Consider the following 17,662-nt stretch of genomic DNA (forward strand, 5'->3'; position numbering starts at 1 on the left):
TGGTGGTAGATTTATTTATTTCTTCTTGCAGTTCAATGTAATTTAGGTATATATAGGTTTAGGATTATTTCAGTTACCTAGTAATTTGAACTTTTTATCATTATGTAGTGATCCTCTTTATTTCTAGTATTGCTTGGTCTAATATTAACATTTACTCATCCCAGCTTTCTTTTGTTAATATTCCATCCATATTTCCCCATCTTTTTACCTTCAACCTTTCTGTATTCTTATGTGTCTTTTATAAAGTATATAATTGGATTTTTAATAAAAGTCTTCTGAAGATATCCAAAGAAGAAACAATAAAATTTTTCAAAAACGGTAACATGGATTTGATCAAAATTTAAAACTTTTGCTTTTCAAGAGACACTAGTAAAAAAGTGAAAAGACAAATCATAGAGCAGAGAAAATATTTACAAAATATATATCTGATAAAGGACTTATACCCAGAATATATAAAGAACTCTTATAACTCAACCAGAAGAAGACAACCCAATGAAAAGAACTGACAAGAATGGGCAAGAATTAGTCATGAAGGAAATGCAAATTAAAAACCACAATTAGATACCACTGAGATACCATACTCAGTAGAATGCCTAAAATAAAAAAGACAATTCTAAGGGTTGGTGAAGATGAGGAGAAACTGGAGCCCTTACATATTGATGGTGGAAATATAACATGATAGAGCTACTTTGGAAAACAGTTCTTTTTTTAAATAAAGTTACACATATATTTATCAAATGACTGAGCATTTCCACTCATAGGTACCTATCCAAGAGAAATGGAAACATATATCCACACAAAGACTTATATGTGAATGTTTACAGAAACACTATTTATAATTTATAACTGGAAACAATCCAACTGCCTATTAACTAGTGAATGGGTAAACAAATTGTGGCATATCCATACAATGGAATACTACCCAGCAAAGAAAAGGCATGAAGAACTAATACATTTTGAGGAAGAATCTCAAAATCATTACTTAAGTGATAGAAGCCAGACACACATGACTACATATATTAATCCATTTATATGGAATGTCCAGAAAAGATAAAACTTCTTTACAAATTGAGAAATTAAGGCAGGGGGATACCTGTGCAAGGCCACATCTAGTAAGTGGCCAACGCAGGATTTGAACCCACTAATCCCCCAATAGCACCCCTTGCACTGTGGAGGGCTCGGGAGTAATCCACGGTCTAAGAAATCTGTTGGTGGCACAGCAGACCAGAGCCCTTCTCCACTGTCAGAAAACAGACATATGGGTTCACATTCTTCTAAAGCCTTGAGGTTCACAAAGTTCAAAGTAATTCCTCTGAAAAGATTAGTTTTATAAGCAAATCAGAGGTCACTTGAATTTCATCCTTATGATTGCTTAGAAAATCATTTTTTTGTGTGTTTCTTGCATATTTATTATTTTGATTTAGGTCATTTGAACTGTCCTGCAAAATTTATAGGACACTACTTTTCCAAATATATGTAGTTCTGTTTCTGGACTCTATCCATCTTACTTCATTTATTCCTAGGCAGACAAACAGCAGACCCTTATTTTACACAGCAAATCATCAAAATCTCCCCAAACACAAAGTCTTTTAGATGTTGGTAAACCCCAGGAGAGACTGTGTAATGGAATTATTATATGCTGGATAATTTTGAAGCTGCCTCTGGTGTAGAGGATCCTTTGAGAAGTGTGGTTAACACAGAACAGTCTTCTAGGTCTTCCAGTTTTTCTACTATCTTTATAAGACTTTCCACTGTGTCACAGGACAGTGTCGTGGAGGCATTGGCTCTGAACTTTGCCTCTAGGTCCTTCTGGTTCAGAGGCTTCCTCCAGTGACCATAGAAAGTATCAGAGCGATGGGTGAAGGTGGTTCCATCCTTGAGGGTGACACTTATTTCACAATACAGTGTGTTGAAGCTTGGCAGGTTGTCTGGAGGGTGCTCCAGCTCTACCTTACTGAGAAGCTCTCTCACCTGTGGCCTGTTAATCTGGTGTTTTTGGAATGATGAGACTGTGATGTCACCATCCAGCAGCATGGCACAGGCCACATACTGAAAGGAATGACGGGCTTCGTGCTCAGAGTCTGGGAAGGGTCTATTTACATACTGGACCTTTGGAATCCTGAGCACAACCCTCTTGATGTGCTCAGTGGGGAACAGGGCTGTCTCTGTTACCAGGTGCTTTCTCACAGATGCGGCTGCATCTGCCACCCAGTGGGTAGCCAGATGTGCGGGAAAACTCTTGATAGCCACATCCTGCTGGTCCAGCAGCCAAGTGTGGGAATCTAGGTTTGGAAGGACTTTTGGGGAATAGTTGGCATAGAAGGCCCCAAATCCTGCCTCTAAGTCCAAAGCCTGCTTGTTTCCTTGGAGACCCAGCATTGCCAGAAAAGCTGCTTCTATCCCGTGCTTGGCAGCGTTGCCAATATGAAGGGGCTTGGTCTCAGTGGCCGCGTTTGCCATGGGTGCCCCGGCATAAGAAACAGCAATGGCCAGGGCCTCTTGGCATTTTGTCAAGCTAAGTCCTAAAAACTTGGATGCAGCAGCAGCACTACCCAGAGTTCCTACCACCGAAGGGGGATGGAATCTGAAAAGCAAAGAAGCAGAGTTAGAGATTTACAAGCCTTACCCACTGAAAGGCAGTACAGCATAGTGGTTAAGAGCACCCATAATGGAGTTGTACTACCTAGGTTCACATCTCAGCTCTACCACTTATTAGCTGTGTGATGTGATCTTGGAAAAGTTATTCAACTTCTTTATACCTGTTTTGTTTTGTTTTGTTTTTTTTTTTTTTTTTGAGACAGAGTCTCACGTTGTTGTCCAGGCTAGAGTGAGTGCCGTGGCATCAGCCTAGCTCATAGCAACCTCAAACTCCTGGGCTTGAGTGATCCTTCTGCCTCAGCCTCCCGAGTAGCTGGGACTACAGGCATGCGCCACCATGCCCGGCTAATTTTTTATATATATATCAGTTGGCCAATTAATTTCTTTCTATTTATAGTAGAGACGGGGTCTCGCTCTTGCTCAGGCTGGTTTTGAACTCCTGACCTTGAGCAATCCGCCCGCCTCGGCCTCCCAAGAGCTAGGATTACAGGCGTGAGCCACAGCGCCCGGCCCTGTTTTGTTTTCTTACATAAAATGGTGATAATAATAATAATGTCTAGTTCTTGTTGTTTTGGGAGCCTTGAATGAATTCACATGTTTACAACATTGTCTGACACAAAGTGAGTTCTTTATAAATGGTACTGTTACCATTTGCCAGAAAGGTACAAGTTGTTGATTGTTGAAAGGTAAGTAACTGTAAGAATTGAAGGCCTTGTAGAAATTGTGAAACTTTACTACCTAGTATTTCAATTTACTTCTCTCCTGGCAGGCTAAGTGGCAAAATAAATATGAGATTGAACCAAATGAAATGGCCAACATTTGGCCATTTTTTATCTACAAGATGAACAGTTGGGATTAGGATATTCTGAATGTTCTCATTAGTCTGAAGGACTCTAGGAAAAATCAGAGTAGATTCTGCTTTGAGGCTGGGATCAGGAATACTCAGAGTACTCATGGTTTCCAGAATGACATGAGTCACCCTGGGATGAAAGGCACCAATTTATTTCATGATTATGATGGATTGGCTCTCTAAACCCAAAGGAAAATTTTCCTTAGCACTTCTGAAGTCACACTTTTGCATCTGGATATAGGGTTTCGTATGTGACTGGTGAATTGACTTATCTGCCAGCACTAATGCTAACATCTTCAGCTGAGCTGGCCTCAGCTGAAGTCTGAAAGCTCTACAGAGGTAATGACTGACAGAGGAAGAGGAATGTGGCTGCCTCTCAACGGGACAAATTCTCTCCATACCTCTTTGGTATGTCTTTGGCTTCCTTGGAGAAATGCATTAATCGGCCTTGCACTTCAATACCAACATTGAAAGCCAGCAGCAGATCGAGGCCAGAAAACTTTGGACTCTGAGGCAGGGCTTCTGATAAAGCTGTGAGGACAGGAAGGACAGCCCCAGAAGGGTGAGTGGCAGGGTGCCACGTGTCATCAAAGTCCATCGAGTGGATCTGTGTAAACAGACACAAACAACAAAAACAAAAATTTCCCCGAATGCAATTGCTTTTAGACCAGTAAGGACCTAGCTTAGCAATAATCTTATTTGATAGGAGATTTTTTTGATCTGATTCTCCGAAAAGAAAACCGGAGAACTGGCTGTGGTTTTTAATCATGTGGCTGGGCACTGAGACCTGCTGTTCCTCTGCCCAGAGGAAGCAGGACCTTGGAGAGCAGCTTGTGAGCCCTATGGAGCTTGGGTCTTACTCAGGTGGCCTGAGCTGTCTCTGCCACAGCCCCTGGAAAGATCTATATTCCCCTTTAAAAACAAAGCTGCAGAATCAGATGGTGGCTGCTTCCTCCCTCCCCATCCTTTAAACCAGATGCCCTATAAGTTCAATGTCATTTATTCCATATGAGGCCATATAGTTTTTTACCTTTTTATTCTGAAGTCATTTCAAACTTATAAAGAAGTTGCAAGAATAGCATAAGAACTCTCAAACCCAGATTAACTATAAAGCTATATTTTAAAATCATTACTTTTTTCTTTAAGGCTTTATTACTCTTCATCCCAGCCATTTGCTTTTCACTTGTATGAAAATACTTAGTAATAGCCAGAAGTTCATTTAAAAATAGATTTTTATTTCTATTTGATATGGCTGGTACATTTCCCACTGCTTGTTGGACATTAACTTCTGAATGCACTGTTGGGTTTGACTTTCAATATTCTGAGATACTGTCCTCATGAACCATAAAAATATCTCAAAAATCCCAACATGTTCATTTCCAAATTATGTCTTGTAGGATACTGCCCCTGACACAGAGGAAGCATAAAAATCATCTATCAGCTAAGAAGTGCTGGGTTTTGGTTCAGAAAATATACACTATATGACTATTGTTCCTTTCTCAATAAGTATCTACTGAATGAAAACATAAATGAATAAATGAAGGACACATTCCTGGATAGAAACTGGCACTCACAACAGAAAGAACTGAGAAGAAATTGTGTCTGGATATTGGGTTTTATGTTTTTTGGTGTTTTTTTTTTTTTTTTTTTTTGCTATATACATTCAAGGTTTAGAGTTGGGATACCTTGGGAGTATTTTTATCTAACTCCTTCCCCTTTCATCTTACTTCCTCTACTACACAATTTGTTTGAAAAGCATCAACTTACCATAAAAATACCATGTTTCCCTCAAAATAAGACCTACCCATAAAATAAGCCCTAGCAGGATTTCTAAGCATTTGTGCAATAGAAGCCCTACCCCAAAAACAAGACCTGGTGATGGGTGTGGCTACGCAGCACATCTGCACAACCCATGCATTTCGTCATGGACCGGTAAAGAAGATGAGCAGCCCTTCTCATCTGCCCCATCATGACAGCTGCTATCCCAGAGGTGACCGGAAAGGTGCGGGCAGCCCCACCAACAAGGTCGGCTCCCCCTGTCAGGTCCCAGCCATCCTGTGCGTGCTGCAAGCTGAGGCTTTGAGGGAAAAATAACACATCTCCTGAAAATAAGCCCTAGGGTGTCTTCTTGAGGAAAAAATAAATATAAGGCCCTGTCTTAATTTTGGGGAAACATGGTATGAGAACTGAATTGGTATACTGGAGAGAGGGCAGGGTACTTTCTCTCTCAGGATTTCAATTACATCATCTGTAAGATATGGAAATTGGGTGATTTCTGAGATATTTTCTGGCTCTAGAATTATTATGATATTCAAATAGTTGAAAAAAACATGAAAACCTCCTTACAGCCACACCGTTGACAAAGGCAGCATATGTAGGCGGGAGCCTGAAGTCCGGCTGACCCCAAACAGTGCTGGATATGTTGGAACTATAGATCTGGAACAAAAGAATATCAGTTAGTGATATAGAGTGTGGATACAACGTACCAGTCATCACTTCAAAAGTTATTCTTCATCTTTGGATGCATTAGATGAAAACTTCTTACTTCAACCCTGTGTGCAAGATAGGAAGCCTTAGTCATTGGGTTCTCTCTTCCTTGTAGAAGAATATGTGACTTTTCCCATGGAAGGGCAAGGAGATGCTGTCACTTGATGCCATATTGTAATGAAGAAGTGCTCCAGGGATGCATGCCTCCTGAATTTACTCTTGGGGTAAATACCAGGAAAGGTGGGCTAGCCATGTATAGTAGTACATCCTACAGAGAGCAGATGTTACATCTTACACATACATGGCCACTCTCTGCTCAGAGTACTCGACCAGTCTTTTCTCCAAAGGATCTTAAAGTCTTTGCATGAACAAAGGGTCTTTGGTAGGTGCTACTGTTTCTAAGACTTTCAGGTTAAAATGTGCTTTTAGTCACAATAATAAACTGTGAGATATTATTCGTGTATGGTTTTAAGACAATGACTTAGTATAAAGGATGTGGGTAAATAGTAAAACTCAGATACTGAAACACAGAAAATCATAAAACTACATAGAACAATGCTATATATATCAAATACTATCTATAAAACTAAGTATAGAGTAGATAAAACACATGTGTGCATACTTGATTCTATCTCTAAAGTAGACGTACTTTACTATATTGGCTGGCTTTGTGAAACACATCCGTGCTGGTTCCCAGGAACCCGACGCCCAGGGTATCCAGGATCATTCTCTTGCTCCTCTGAATGACTTGATCAGTCAGGTGCCCCACTTTCAAGCCATGGATCACTTTGGCGAAGCTTTCTGTGACAGACTTTAAAGGAGAGAGTGTTAGAACAGTTGTATACTCTACTTTGTACTTAATTCTCGTGTAGAGTTTTGCTCCACTAGAAGAAACTCAGTTGACCAAACTTAGTTCAATTTCTAAAAACTGATGTGTACTAGCAGCCACTCTGTGTGAGGCACAAGGATGTGGGGTGCACAGCAGCCAGTTTCTGTCCCCCGTCAGGCGGCGTAACAGGCTAGCAAGCGAATGATGATGGCAGCCCGTGACGGGCGAGGGCGGAGGGAAGCACAGAAAGTCGGGGGGTGATGTGAAGGACCCCCCGTCCATGTAATGGGGGTTTCTGAGGGTGTGGCGCATTCAGACAGCTGCCATTTTCAGATGTGTGCCAGATAGCGTGCTGAGTGTTTCAAATACATTATCCATTTCATACCCACAAGTCTCTAGGTAGGTGTTTTTGCAGGTAAGGAGACTGAGACCTAGAAAACCCGAAGCCACCAATTTCCACAGCCCTTAACTGGCGGATTCTGGATGCAGACCCCTCTAGGTCTAACTCCAAAATCAGTGCATCTGGCTATTAAGCCCAAATTTCCTAAAGTGCGATCTGGGGAACATGCCTATGAGAGCTACCTGGGATTCTTGCAGAACGCGAACATTTCTGGTCACCACTCCAGGACACCAGAGTTAGACTCCCGCCAGAAACAAAACCTTTGGAAGCGGGGCACAGGATTCTTTTTTCATTAGAATCTCCAGGTGGTTCCCAAGTGCTCTGGTGCTCTCATGTCTGACATGGTAGCCACTCTCCACATGTGGCCATTGAGCACTTGAAATGTGGCTAGTCCAAACTGAGATGTGTCATAAGAGTAAAATCAAGACTGAATTTTGAATTTAGGAAAAAAGAATATAAAGCATCTCAATACTTTTAAAATATTGATTACATGCTGAATCAATATTTAATATAATGATATCAATAATATGATAATACATTATTGATATATTGGAATATAGTATGTATAAAATATATGGTATATATATTGGAACATAGTATAAATAAAATATTAATCTCATTAGTTTCTTCTTCTAAAAATATGGTTACTAGGAAATGTAAAATTACATATGTTACTTGAGAACCACTGCCTGCTCTTTCTTTTGGTGGAGACCGCCAGGAGACATTGACACCTGATCTGGTCACGAAAACTTAGAGGACTCAGCCAGGTGACGATGCAGGGGATGAGGACAGAGGTTAAAGGTAGAGGTCGCAGTGTGGGCCAAAGCTTGGAGGTATGAGAGGGTGGAGGGGATTTGGCACATTTCAGCTGCAGAGCTGCATGAAGGAGGCAGAGGTGAGAGGGAGAATGGATTTGCAGCCTAGGACTGAATGATGCATGTTACGTCGTGCTAAAGACCTTGATGCCAACAGGAAGCCAAAGTGCTGTCTCAAGAAAGGTAGAGACAAGGTCAGATCTATGTTTTGGAACGATCTCTACAGACTGTCGTGTAGAGAATGGATTAGAGGGGGTAGAGAAAGGCAGTTAAGAGACTGCTGTAGTAGCCCAGAGTCTGGGTGGGGAAATAATGGGCTCAGTGTGCCTTTGTTGAATATGTGGTAATCCCAGTGAAGAAATTCATTCTGCTTCTACCCACAGACCCCATAACAAAAATTTACAGGATTATGTGCATTTCATTAGCAGTAGAGTATGTTGCAATTCCTTTAACCATCAAACTCTTCAATGCATAGAGAATTGTTTTGTTTTCTACATGTCTGCACAAGAGGACACCTATTATGTATAGTTAAAAAACATCCAATGTTAAGTCGGGTGTCACCATATGCCTGGCACTTAGGACCACTTGGTAAATGTTGGGTTGCTTCCTTTTCTTGCTCTGGTAATTACATCATTGCACAACTTACTCTGTCTCTCTGAGTCAGATACCTCGTTTTATTTTACTATTTATTTATTTATTTATTTATTTATTTTTGAGACAGAGTCTTGGTGTGTTGCCCAGGCTAGAGTGAGTGCCGTGGTGTCACCCTAGCTCACAGCAACCTCAAACTCCTGGGCTCAAGCAATCCTACTGCCTCAGCCTCCCGAGTAGCTGGGACTACAGGCATGTGCCACCATGCCCGGCTAACTTTTTCTATATATATTAGTTGGCCAATTCATTTCTTTCTATTTTTAGTAGAGATGGGGTCTCGCTGTTGCTCAGGCTGGTTTCGAACTCCTGACCTCAAGCAGTCCACCTGCTTCGGCCTCCCAGAATGTTAGGATTACAGGCGTGAGCCACTGAGCCCGGCTGAGATACCTCATTTTAAAAGGTTAGCTGTAGGGTGAGGGATATTGCATTAGGGGACTGAGGCTTTCTGATGCTGAGCTCAGTGCCAGGGCAGTGTCACAGAGAAAGTAGCAGGACCCAGCTGAAAGTCCTTCAACCTGGCCACTAACTAGTCCTATTGTTAGAGTCCCCAGATTTATCAATCAGGGAATGCCTGCAATTTTCAGAAGGATGGGCTACTTTTATGTCTCTGACAGCTTTGATAGAAAGGTAAGGGGAGTTTGGAGTGGGAGATAGCTGGAGAGAAGATGGCTGGGAGAGAGAAAGGGTGCTGGCTGAAGTTTCTGATGAGGTGGAGAATAACAATAATGTTGATTTTCGTGCTGCTAGAAATTTGGGTAAACATAGTTAGGGGCAGAGGGAGGGAGGAACGAAAGGGAAAGAAGTGGCTCGATGATCTGTCAAGTAAAAAACTTAAGAGTTTCAAGTACTGGTTGGATCCCTGGTTCTCAGCAAAATTACCTCTTTTTCACGCCTCTTCCCACCTCCATGAATCCCCAGTTGAGGACAGTTAGTGACTGATTGCTCAGCTCTTCAGGGTTAGACCTGACCTGAGGGTGCTTTATGGGGAAACCTGTGTATGCCCAGGGAGCAGGTGGGAGGTGGGGCTCCAACGGGCAGCCCAGGAGGGGGTTGTGCCATCCATCCACATGACATGGACAGTGCTGCTGGTGACTTAGGAAGGGGGGCCCCCATGGGATCCCCCGCAAGTCCTAAATATCACCCTGTGTGCTAAAGAACACATGGCTCTTCCTGGCCCCCGGAGGAAGGGAACATAAGGGAAATACACACACAGCTGCTCGGCTGTCTGTGAACCTTGCATCCATCTATTTCTAAAATATCTTTCTGGTCTGCTTGACTTTCTCACGGCATTTAAATCTCTTTTTACTTAAATACAGTGATAAATGTATAAATTAAGGCATAATATGAAGTCATTGAATAAATATATTTCACAAGTTCTTGCTATGTGTCCAACACTGTGCTAAGCTCTCTAGAATGTCAAACCAATACGTTATGGCTTCTGCCTCAAAAAGTTTATCTTCTGCAAGAGACAGTGGGTGACGGTGGACAGATAATTAGGAGTGCAATCTGGCAACGTCATGATAGACACATATAAGACTAGGAGGTTAAAAGTCAACGAACTTACAATGATTCATTTTCTTCCTAATTTAATACAACAGAATCATGTCTCTCATTTGTAAAACACCGATGAAAACCATCATGCCATTAATTAGGTAGCCCAGAGGCTATGAGAAAAGTTAAATGCCATTGTTTTTTTTTGAAGCAGAAGAAGGTAGCGCGTAAAAGGAGAGGGCAACTAAGAAAATTGAGAAAGGAAGAATAAGGTAGAAAAGCAATTTAAATAAGCCACATAAAATGTCACAATACCTTGAGCATCGTGTTGTTCTAAAGAGGAGGTTTAGCTCAGGAGTGGAATGGAAGGAATGATTTGTTTGCTGGGTGGCTGACTCTGCCTTTATACCCTTACATCCTCAACACTTTTCCTTTCACTTTGTTCTAACTCTAGAATTTCCATCATTTCAACACCTCCAAACGTAGTGCACTTCAACTTCCTCTATGATGAATGTTTAACTCCTCAGCTGATGAAGAATTAAATGAGGGTAGGAACTTCAGCAGTGATGATCACCTGATTCCTCACAAGCTTCAGTAAAAAGTAAATTTATGATAAAACTAGGGTTGCCTCTTGTGCCTAGATGGCATATGTCACTATTGGAAAAATCTTCATACTCTTTTAACTAGCATTCTACTTCTAAAAATTTATCCTAAGGAAATAAGCATGGATATATGGAAAGATTGAGGGGAAAAAAAACCCCACATACAAACAAAATTCATTGATTATAATTAAAAATGGGACACAATCAAATGCCCCCAAATAGTGGATAGTTAAGAGTCATATGTGGCATGCGCAATATTTAAGGTACATGCCATTTCCCCCTTCCATGTCACCCTGCTGGTCACCATTGTCTAGAGACAAATGTGCCAACCAGAAGTTCTTGGTAGTTTGAGATTAGGAACCAGGAAGGGCATTGGGAGTTAATTACACTTCTTCTCAGCTTGTGCCCTTGTCTATTCCTGCACTGATCTTTCCATATTTGCACATCTCTGGTTCCAGGTACTCTGCCTGGCTTCTGGGATCCTTCCTGCCTTTCTTCTTCCCTGCTACTGCCTCAGTTGGCTTCAATATAGCTTGTCCAGGTCTCTGCTTATCATCAGTCACTGTGACTTGGCTTGCCCCGGCCTACCTCTGCTCCTCTGGGCAATTGCTCCTTTCCTTGGGCTGTCCTGGCCCATTGGTTTGTACTTATAGTGGGTACAAAAACCAAGTTATTTAAAATTTGAGCCTGCTGTTCTAAATAGAGTGGCAGAATCTGTCTTTGGGGAAGACTGCATTTCAATTATGAAGGAAATCTCCATGAGCCTTAGGGTTCTATAGCAATCCTATTACAGAAGGGAGAGTTTTGGGACAAACAAGAGCTAAACTGCTCTGCATAAAAATGCAAAAGGTTACCTTCCTTGTGGGGAGACAGTGTCTCTGTGAGATGGGGGTAGGTAGTTTTGCTTCTCTTGGTTGGAGCCTGTAGAGAAAGCATGTAAGGGCTCTAGAGATAGGACCATGGGGAGGGTCATTGGGAGTCCCCATGGATTGGTGGGCTGGCACTATGGCTATGGGCTGGGAGCTACAAGGGGAAGTGGCAGCAGGAAACTCGATGTGAAAAGACACAGGCAGACAGATTTAAGGAGCAGTGAGATCAAATCTCTAATCTGAAGTTTTTCTTTTCAATGTAATAATTCCCTAATGTTATCCTCCTGTCCTTAGGAAAGTTTGTTCCATGCTATAACCTAGTGTTAGCCCTGCTTTGGGAAATGAAGGCAGAGGAGGTTGATCATGCATGGAATAAAAAGGGCTGGAGAGAGAAGCTCGGGGTACCAGTCAGAGAGAGAAGTGATGAGCAACAACTAAGAGAATGTAGGTGCTTTATGATTATCTTTAAGTGGCTAACTGATAGTTCAAGAAAGGGGTGTGTGGGCGTACCTACTCAGATGGTATAGGGAAGAGGGACTCAGGAGGATGAAGGCATGAGGATGCTTGAATTCTACTCATCAGCCAACTGCCGCCCACAGTGGACTTCCCAACTGTGGTGCAGACTGGGGGAACCCAGACCCAGCTCAATATTGGCACAGATGGTGGTTGTGTGCCTCAAGAAACCCATTTCAATCTTTGTATCAGTGGACTCCAAAGCCAGTTTCCAGCAAAAGGCTGGATTCCTGCATCCAAAGAACAAGATGGGTATTTGGGGTAGGGGTGGGCAAGATGAGCATTTTGGGACCATTGTGTGATAACAAGCACATTATAAGATTCTGTGATTTATGGCTAGATAGTCTACATAAATTGCTGTTTATAGTAATCTTCTAGAGCTGAGAGGAAATATAGACATCTAGTGCGATAAACACTTAAAACTATCTTAAGCATGATGCCAGTTGCGAATTCTAGATTTGTTTATCTTAAATGTCTATGTTTATTTCACTTGTACAGTCATACTGATGTGTAGTAGGTTCTTTTATTTCCCTTAAGAACTTCTATGAGAGTTGTCACTGATATTACTCCCAATTTAAATAAGAAGAGGTCAAGACCCCAAAAGGTAAAATAAAAATATTTTCAAGTTGAGAGTAAAGTTTGAAGTTGAGACTCCTCAGACCACACATGAAAACAAAGAACGGTGCCATGATGGCCTTTGCCATCTCCCGTGGAAAGGCCTTGCAAAGGAACGATGAGCTCTCTCAGGTCCATTGAGCTTTAACGGAAGTTCTGTCTTTTAGCTTCTCTGGGCCTCAGGTTTTACTGCTATTGCATTCAGACAAAGAGTTAGTTCAATTACTTGCTGGTTTAATTATGCACTTAGTGCTTTCATGTTACTGTGATCCACGCAAAGACTAAGTTCCTCTGTAATTAGAGTCACGTTCTGACTATCCAGGGGCTTACATGACAAATTGTATATTGATGGCAACTCTCCGATCAAAACCAATTGATGACTTCTGTTGTCTTTTGCTTCTGGATCTAAGCAGAAGCCAGAGTTATGGTATTGTATTGTATTTATTTATTTATAATTATTTTGGAGCCTTTATTTGCTTTTTTATTTCAAAATAGTACAGGGGTACAAATTGGTTTTAAAGGCGAGTCTTCTCTTTGATCACTTGCCCCGGAGGAAGCGGTGCTGTGAGAAGCCCTTAGGAGAGGCCCGCGAGGGAGGAGCAGCAGCCCCCTGTGAAGGGCCAGCTTGGACGCTGATCCTTCCAGACCAACTCAAGTCTTCAGAGACTGCAGCCTGGCTGGCAGCTCGACTCAAACCTCCTGAGAGATGCCATGCCTGAGTCACCCAGCTAACCTGCTCCAGCATTCCTGACTCTTAAAAGCTGTCGAGATAATAAGGGCTTGTTGCTTCAAATGGAGAAGCTTTGAGATAATTTGTCATTATACACAGCGTATTAGTCAGGATTCTCCAGAGGAACAGAGCCAACTGGACGTGTCTTGCTATGTATTTGTAGGTGAGCTATAAGCAATTGGCTCACGAGATTGTGGAGGCTGACAAGTGTCACAGCCTCCAGCTGGCAAGCTGGAGACCCGAAGAGCTCGTGTGTCATACCTATCAAGTCTGAAGGTCTGAGAACCAGGAAAGCTAATGCCGTAGTTCCAGACCCCATTAATGACGGCAAGCTTGAGACACTGGAAGAGCCGATGCTTCCATTCAAGTGTAAAGGCAGGAGAACACCCTCGTGCCAGCTCAGGAGCAGTTGAGTGGGAGAAATTCCCTCCTATTCTGGGAAAGATCTGTCTTTTTTGTTCTATTGAGACCTTCAACTGATTAGACGAGGCCCACCCACACCAGGGAGGGCAATCTGCTTTACTCAGTCTATAGACTTAAATGTCAAACTCATCCAAAACATTCTCACAGAAATACCCAGAGATAATGTTTGACCAAATATCTGGGCACCCCCATGGCCCAGTTGACACATCAAGTTAATCATCCTACATAGCAATAGGTAATTCATACAAACTCGGGGCTGATAATGACTTATCAGGGTCCCTAGGTTATGATGTTAGTTATCTCTTCATTCTCATATCAAGCTTAGCACCTGCCACCCACCCACCCCCGGTGGGGCCATGGTCTTTGCCGCCTTAGGGATCTTGGTACCAGCGATTGCCTCTTACCTCTCAGGTTTTCTCTCCCACCCTACTACCCCTTTCTTCTCCCATACCCCACAACTTCCCTCATCCTCCACCTGAATCAGTGATCTCAACTGGGAATCAGTTTGTCCCCAGAGGACATTTAGCGATGTCTGGAGATATTTTGTTGTCAACAAATTGTGGCATCTGATAGGTAGAGTCCAGGTATGTTGCTAAACATCCTACAATGCACAGGATGGCCCCAACATCAAAGAATTCACTGGCCCCAAATGTTAATAGTACCAAAGTTGAGAACCCCTCTGTAAGGGTAGAGGTTACTTCTAGGAGCTCTCCACAGCATCCTAAATTTAGGTCACGTGCCCTACCTGCATTTCCCATGGGGCCCAAGGGTCCCCTCTTTGTATCCCTTATTAGATAGGAAAGTTCTCTTTAAGCAGGGAATTGATCTACCCACTTGATCACTGTGTCCCAGGATCTCACACAGGTACTCACCATAGGTACTCAATAAATACTTGTGGAAAGAATTAATGCAAACCTGATGCTTTCAATTAGTCAGTCATACCGATACATGAATAAAGTCTAACCCTTCTTCATTGCCAACAAAAAATATGTCAGGAAGATATATTTTTTTTTTGAGTCTCACTTTGTTGCCCAGGCTAGAGTGAGTGTTGTGGTGTCAGCCTAGCTCACAGCAACCTCAATCTCCTGGACTCAAGCGATCCTTCTGCCTCACCTCCCAAGTAGCTGGGACTACATGGTGGGCATGTGCCACCATGCCCGGCTAATTTTTTTTTTCTATATATATTAGTTGGCCAATGAATTTCTTTCTATTTATAGCAGAGACGGGATCTCGCTCTTGCTCAGGCTGGTTTCAAACTCCTGACCTTGAGCAGCCCGCCTGCCTTGGCCTCCCAGAGTGCTAGGATTACAGGGGTGAGCCACAGCGCCCGGCCAGGAAGATATATTTTTAAGTGGCTGTGGCTTTTATACTGTTTGGGAATGCTGGTCTGACAACAAGTGGAATACAATGAACATATCTTGACATATGTTCAAGATATGTTGAACATATCTCATCATCTTGACAACAGAAGTTCATGCTATAAGGGATTGCTCATGGGAGAATGGGAACTATCAGAGTAAATCAGGAATATTTCGAACAGCAAATCAGGAATGTGAGAATGCAGACTATTTCTAAAAAAGAAAAACCATTTAATCTGTTTGATTTTGTCCAGAATAGGTGGTTAGGGTATTTGAATTTCAGCTTCCCCTTTCCTGCCTTGCCCTTCCTGTGCTACTTTGGGGCAAAATAGTCAATCTCAGGACTTAAGTTTCACTTTATTGGAAGCCAACATTTTATGAGAAAACATAGTGGAAGGGTGTGTTATCCTGATTAGTTTTCTTTAATTTATTTGGGACATTGAAATGTACTTATCATGAGAATGTTTTTGTAAAAGATGAAATTTGGGGTAAATTATGTTTAATTTTCTTAAAGCAACAGTAGCAACAATTATTTCTCATATCTTTGTGACAGGAGGTGGTTTTACAACATGGAGGCCTCTATCCTTTGTATGGAATTTTCTAAGTGTACAGCATGGGATTAACTTACAGGGACTATGAAATGAAGAATCTGAACTATTGAATGAATATGTGGCCGTAAACTCATTGCTTCAATACAATTGACTCAACATACTTTACTGTGAAGAAACCTTTCCACTTGTGGAAGCTCGACATGGTTATAATTTATCTCTAAATCACTCTACCTCAAAGAAAAGTATTGTTTGTAGCTTTCTCATAAGCATAAAGCAGACTGTTAGTGTTTCTTAACTAGCAAATGCTGAGTGATTATCCACACGCCATAATGCCCTGCACCAGATGTTTGCTAAAAGCAGAATAAAATGGATTGATGCCTTATTTGAATAAATCAGGCAGACTTTAAAAAATACTCCATGCAGAAATTATTTATGCTTATTTAGCAAACAGAATAGAATTGAAGAACGTCTTGCTCTTTTAAAGCTAAATTTAAATATAAAATTATCCCAGGTCTGAAAAGGAATCCAGTGAAGCATCTCAACAGCAAACATCTAGTTATATCCTTTTGATATTCCCATTTCATAGGAGATTCTAGCAGATTTTTTTTTTTTTTCATCTCAAGGAAATTTTCTTCTACTATTTTCTTGATTCAATTTCCTCTCTATTTCTCCTTCTGAATAAGTATTACATAGATATGACTCTGCATTTTTCCTCCATATCGCCACTTGAATCTTTTAATCTCTATATTTTTACATTTCGGTTCAATGTTCTGATAGGACTTCATGACCAGATCTTCTATTCACTGATTTGTTCTTCAGTTGTGCCCATTCTGCTAATTCAGCTCTTTTATTGAGTTTCTTATTTTGGCAATCATGTTTTTCTTTTATAAGAGCTCTTTCTTGTTCTCTGATGAACAGTTTACACTGCAGTGTTTTCTTGTGATATCGCCTAATGATTTGTGATCCTAATGTCTCAAAATGGAGTCACCCATGCCAAATAGCATTAAGCCCACGGTGGAGTCACTCCTCCTCAAGTTGATAAACATATATGTAATGAACTGACATGATAAGATAATACCTGGTACCACCTGAGACCTGAAATGAACTGATAGAGAGCAAAAGGTAGCTGAGATAGCGAGAACAGACCCGCCTGGGAGGATCATAAAAGCAGCGAAGACCCAGCCATCTCTGAGATGCCTTTGGGGGCTCTGTGAGAACTCTGACTTCCCCCATCCTCCATCTTGGAGCTGCCTGAGAAAAGCCTTATCCCCAGCCCCTCCCCAAAGACTTCTGGATCCACTCTACTTGTCTGCCAGTGCGTGGGACTCGTGAGCCATCGCTGTGGTTCGTTACCCACTTCTTATTCCTGCCTGTGTGTTGAGTATTAATTGCATGATTTTTTTTGTGGTATGTGGTTTATTTCAATAAGCCATGCATTCCAGCATATAGAATTGGCCGTTGAATTGTGAAACTTTGTGGAGGCCAAGTTAGCATACCTAGGCTTTGGGAACCTAATTGACATATCAATGAGCAGTCAATGAGTTATATATCAATGAGTTATATAACTATAACTATAACTATATCTATAACTATCTATATCTAACTATATCTATAGTTATAGTTATCTATAACTATAACTTCTCAATGTCTTTTAGAAAATGACTTCAAAAATAGAAGTTTTCTTCTGGGATCATTTGCGATGCTTCTTCACCTTGGTCCCTCTTTTCATGCTGTTGGTTTTACTCATGTCAGGTAATTCTGCATTGTTCTTTCTTATTGATAAATTCCATATTTGGCAGACTGGTCACTGGTGTTGTGACATGATCCTTCACTGCAGGATCTCTCTGGCTGGGGTAGTTGTGCCTCTGTCTCCATGATCC

At 41.6% G+C, this 17,662-nt stretch overlaps 1 protein-coding gene across 1 annotated transcript in view; it reads right to left on the reverse strand.

Annotated features, from left to right (window-relative positions):
* ACOD1 (aconitate decarboxylase 1) overlaps positions 1–17,662 on the reverse strand; it is a 71,128-nt gene continuing 53,466 nt past the window's right edge. Inside the window, exons 2-6 of the mRNA XM_012737070.3 lie at positions 10,437–10,498; positions 6,585–6,746; positions 5,795–5,884; positions 3,850–4,055; positions 1–2,584 (exon numbers count right to left, since the gene is read on the reverse strand). Coding sequence (XP_012592524.1) covers positions 1,633–2,584; positions 3,850–4,055; positions 5,795–5,884; positions 6,585–6,746; positions 10,437–10,445 — 1,419 coding nt within the window. The 5' untranslated portion in view covers positions 10,446–10,498 and the 3' untranslated portion in view covers positions 1–1,632. The remainder of the gene's footprint in view (positions 2,585–3,849; positions 4,056–5,794; positions 5,885–6,584; positions 6,747–10,436; positions 10,499–17,662) is intronic.

Source organism: Microcebus murinus, chromosome 13 (assembly GCF_040939455.1).
Source record: "Microcebus murinus isolate Inina chromosome 13, M.murinus_Inina_mat1.0, whole genome shotgun sequence".
Lineage (NCBI taxonomy): Eukaryota > Metazoa > Chordata > Mammalia > Primates > Cheirogaleidae > Microcebus > Microcebus murinus.